Source organism: Delphinapterus leucas, chromosome 2, assembly GCF_059928025.1.
Source record: "Delphinapterus leucas isolate spDelLeu-1000000601 "Yukka" chromosome 2, BTC_Dleu_Yukka2, whole genome shotgun sequence".
NCBI lineage: Eukaryota > Metazoa > Chordata > Mammalia > Artiodactyla > Monodontidae > Delphinapterus > Delphinapterus leucas.
Genome location: NC_143130.1, coordinates 156177868 through 156182751, shown reverse-complemented (window position 1 = coordinate 156182751; position 4884 = coordinate 156177868). Strand labels below are relative to the sequence as shown.

Genomic DNA, 4884 nt, shown 5'->3' with positions numbered 1-4884 from the left:
TCTTTCCCTCCCAGTTATTTTGTACAGAACAGTGAAACATCTGCCCCGTCTCTTGGGACCACTACAAATCTGCCTTGGTGACAGCATTCAGCAGCCTGTCAGCACTTCAGGTTGTGGAGTAACAGTGCTTACGGCAAAGCAGGGCCGTGTGGTTAACAGAGGGAGCACTGCCCCCTGGCTGAAGACCGGGCCTCTCGTCCCAGCTCTACCACTGACAAGCTGTGTGGTGCTGGGCGAGTCCCCTTCTCTCTGGACTCATTATCTTAATCTGTGAGGGGAGGGCACGATTCTCTCAGAGCTTGTAGGATTCTGTGCTTTCGTGGCTGTGTGGAGTGGGTGAAGTGGTAGGGTGAAGAGAAGATGCCCGTACAGAGGCACACAGCAGGCTTTAAGGCAATGTGGTTCTCATCTGGAGGCAATTTTGCCCCCCAAGAGACGTGTCAATATCTGGACACGCTTTTTTTTTTTTTAAAGAATTTATTATTTATTTATTTATTGGCTGTGTTGGGTCTGTTGCTGTGCGCAGGCTTTCTCTAGTTGCGGTGAGCAGGGGTTACTCTTTGTTGCAGAGCATGGGCTCTGGGTGCACGGGCTTCAGTAGTTGTGGCTCGTGGGCTCTAGAGCGCAGGCTCAGTAGTCATGGTGCACGGGCTTAGGTGCTCCGCAGCATGTGGGATCTTCCCGGACCAGGACTCGAACCCGTGTCCCCTGCATTGGCAGGCGGATTCTTAACCACTGCGCCACCAGGGAAGCCCTGGAGACACTTTTTGTGCAACAACTGGATGGAGCTCCTGGCATCTAGTGGATAGAGGCCAGGGATGCTATTAAGGATCCTACAATGCACAGGCAGCTCCCTGCACCAAAGAATTATCCGGCCCCAAATGTCAGTAGTGCCAGTGTGGAGAAAGCCTGCTCTAAGGGGATCAGATTCCATCTTTTGCTCCTGTACTTTGTAATGGCCTTTGCAATTCCAGGTAACCTCATATTTGGTTCCTTTCCGAATCAACCCTCTTGCTATTGAAGAAACAGGAGTTTAATTCGCTAAATTGTGCTGAAGTTATTGACCGATCTTCAAATAAACAGTGGTGACCTAACTAGTGTATGAGGGTTCATTTAGAGAAGCAGAGCCACTAGGATTATATAGTCTGCCACTCTGTCCACCTGTCTAATCTACATGTGGGATTCATTACAGGGCTTTGACCTTGCTCAAGTGTGGCAGCCGGTACAGTCTCTGGAAGGTTATCTTCATGTCTGGTGGTAGAGCTAGAAATCCATAGGGCAGGCAGTGGGAAGGGAAGATGGATAAGAAGTGAGGGGAGGGGGAGCAAGGATGAGCTGGAGCCCATGAGGATGGACTGGAACCCCTGCCAGTTCTCACCGCCCCCAACCTGAGGAAGTGGATGACCTGCAGGGGAAGCTCACTGGTGGCCTTTGTCACACAGCTGAACACACCCCTGGCCCAGGAGTTGAGAAGCTACAGGAGGATCCCAGGGAAGGTATAGCAGTTGCGGGCCCAACTGCTGCCCCACAGCAACAGCGCCGCCCGCAGACAGTGAAAGTGCCTGCCCAGCCTCGCAAGCACAAACGGCTGCTGCACTTCCACCTCCAGATCCGCACGAAACCTCTCCTGTGGTGGCACACCCTAACTGGAAACAGACAGGGAAGGGAATGCTGGAAAATGTAGTTCAGCCTAGCCAACTCGATGTGTTACAACGCCACAAGCAGCAGATCCCCATTTTTGAGAATGCGTAAGTAAAGGATGGGTCTAGAATCCACGCTTATACAAGTTAACGTGTGCTGCGTTGTCATGCTGAGTTGGAAGGTTTTGAGCGTCTCTTTCCTTCAGATCAGGAAACATCACTTGCAACATTCAGATGGCCTACCCACTGTTACGGTCTAAGGAAGGGTTTCTTAGACTTGAAAACTTGTCTGCTCTTCACTTCAAGTGCTGGAGACTTTGCTTTTAAAGCGATTGACCTAACAGCCCTCCTACAAAAGGGATTAGAGAAGCCAGATACTAAAGGTCACGTTTTGTATGATTCCATTTATGTGAAATAGCCAGAAAAGGTAATTCCACAGAGATAAAAACAGATATGTGGTTGCCAGGGGCTGAGTGGGAGGGTGGGGAGGAAATGGGGAGTAACTGCTTATTGGGTATAGCATTTCCTTTGGTGGGAGTTGAAAATGTTTTGGAACTAGAGGTAGTGGGTGAGCAACACTGAATATACTGAACTGTTCACTTTTTAATGGCTGTTTTGTGAATTTCACCTCAATAAAATTTTTTTTTAATTTAAAAAGGTTAGAGAGGAGCAGTTTTGAATTCTGATCTCAATTTTGCCATTGCTATAAAATAGATTAGAGTTTTGAATATTATTTTTCCCAGCTTTATTGAGGTATAATTGACAAATAAATATTGTATATATTTAAGTGATAACAATATAATGATTTGATATACACTGTGAAATTAGTACCACAGTCAAGTTAATTAACATGTCCATCACCTCACAGTTACCTTTTTTGTGGGGGTGGTAAGAACACTTAAGATCTACTCTTAGCAAATTTCACGTAGACAATACAGTATTCTTACCTATAGTCACCATGATGTGCATTAGATCCTCAGAATTTATTTTATCTATTTTGTTTATTGTTTTATTTATTATTATTTATTCATTGATTTCTTGAACACAAAAAGAAGGGGTTTGAAAAATAACTCTGAGTAGTGCTAAGATCTGTATGATATTGCAGTCTGCCAAAAAAAAAAACAAAACTAGAAGTCTAGAAACTTCTGTTGGGAAAAGGGGGATCCCATACTGCCCTGGTGTAGTACTCCAAGAAGTAGTGAAGGAATTCTTGCCCTCATGTTGCAGGTCTGGAAAACCTCCAAGTGGGGCTGGCCCCTTTAAGGCTCCAAGACTGAAGTAATCCGGTAGCTAAGGAGTCATAATGACAACCTTCTTGGGTAATTCTCCCTGAAAATGTAGTTCTTACCCTCCAGTACCAGAACCACTGAGGAGCAGAGCCATCTTCTCCTCTGTTTGGTTGGTGAGAGATATATGTGGATGGGCTTATACCTCTCTGGCTTCATTTTCTAAAATCTAGATGTCCCCGCCCTAGATAAAGGACCGTGATATTTAGTTTGGGTTCTTTTCTACCCTGTGGGGAACACAGAGTTTATTGAAAGGGGAGAATTTCTGTGAAATGTGGTCTAAGTGTTCAGTCCTATGTCTAAAACCTAGGAGAGAATGGAAGGGAGAAGTGTGCCTGTGAAACCCATTGTTAATGTAAATGCATCTGCTGAAAACTGTGCCTGGAGCCTATATGGATTTTGTCCAGGTTTTCCATGAATTCAGTATTCCTGACTCACGGGTAGTCAGTGCTTAGGAATTCTCCAGGACTCACACTCAGAGAAGTGGATGAGAGCTGCCAGTTCATAACCGGGAGGAGAGGTGCTGAAGCCACCATCAGGAGGCCCTGAGACTTGGGCACACACACCCTCCTGTGTAGACTCCTTCTTCTTCCCGGACAGGGAGCCGAGTTGATTGGTGTCTGTTGTTGCAGGAGATGCTGGTTTGGAGATGGACATGCTAGAGGACCTTGAGACACTGCAGTTTGAGTATGGGATTCAAGAGGAAGACCACAGCTGGCTGTATTTGCTGGGCCGTTCTCATGGGCTGATGACCAAGGCCTGTGCCCATGCAACCTTCTTCTGCAAGCTACTCCATAATTTGAGGTAACCTGGGTCTCCAAGGTCAGGCAGATGGAGAAGAATTTCACTGCAGAGAATCCAGATGACTTAAACTTTTTATATTGGAGAGTAACTTTGGCAGGGGGAGGGTCCTCCTACCTTTTCCAACCCACACTCGAGTACTGCTGGTCTGAAAGCACCAGGGAAATGCACACCAGGGTCCCTTGGCTGTGTTTATGTAATAAAGCATGGATTAGTGGTGATTTCCTTTCAGTGAGTAGACATTAAATAATCCATTCATTCATTCGTTCATCCATCCTATCATTCACTCCCTCATCAGGATGACCAGCTTGTCTGCCACAGCTACTAATCACTAGCCATTCCATGGCTACTGGCTGAAAATGGGGTCATTTTTTTCTTTTGGGGCTGAGCTAACAGTGGAATGCTTCCTCACAAGAAAGCTTCCTGGAAATTTGGGGGTCCTTATGGCCGGATGACTTGCCTGAAACCAGGAATACTGATTTTCAAAGAAGCTCTCAGTCCAGTCCTGGCTTCTGACGCTTAAATAGGAGGTGTGTGAGAGCCAAGTACCTAGGACTAGGCTCCTGGATTCTGTAACTCTAGGTCACTCTTGGAGCATTTGTCCCCACCCCCCAACCCCTCAGTCTGCTTCTCAGTTTACTTTTCTCTGAAATTAGATTAATTCCTAGATGGTGGGACCAGATCTGAGTTAAACATGTTATAGATACAGCACATACCCGAGGAGGCAGACTACTCAAGATGTTTGCTGACTGGCTGACTGATAAGGATGCGTAGTAAACCTCTTGGCTGCCTCCAAGGTGAGTGATGAGAAACCAACATGGGAAACTTCCAGGAGGCATCTTCTATTTGGAAGGATCAGGCACAGAGAGAAAATGCTCTCCTTTTAACCAAAAGAGAAGCCTTAAATAGAATGGGGCTTGTGATGCTTACATGGAAACTCCAGAGCTTTAAGACTCCAATTTTCACAGAAATACAGAACAAATATAAGATTGCCATATAACAACATAAAAAATGCCTTATGTATTCAGAGGTCCGACTTTGTTCATCTTGGGTCAAGTGAACCTCCAGAAAGAGTGGCCTCAGATCCTTGATCCTCAGTTTCTTAGGTCTGTTTTCCCTTATAAACCATTTACTTTTATAAATCATTACGTTTGGAA

General features: G+C 45.8%; 1 protein-coding gene across 1 annotated transcript in view; it reads left to right on the top strand.

Moving 5' to 3' along the window:
- Positions 1-1678: 1678 nt before the first annotated feature.
- The window catches only part of NOXRED1 (NADP dependent oxidoreductase domain containing 1), a 19482-nt gene continuing 16276 nt past the window's right edge, over positions 1679-4884 (top strand). The window contains 2 exon segments of the mRNA XM_089908019.1: positions 1679-1748; positions 3559-3730. Of these exon segments, the coding sequence (XP_089764145.1) occupies positions 1679-1748; positions 3559-3730 (242 nt within the window).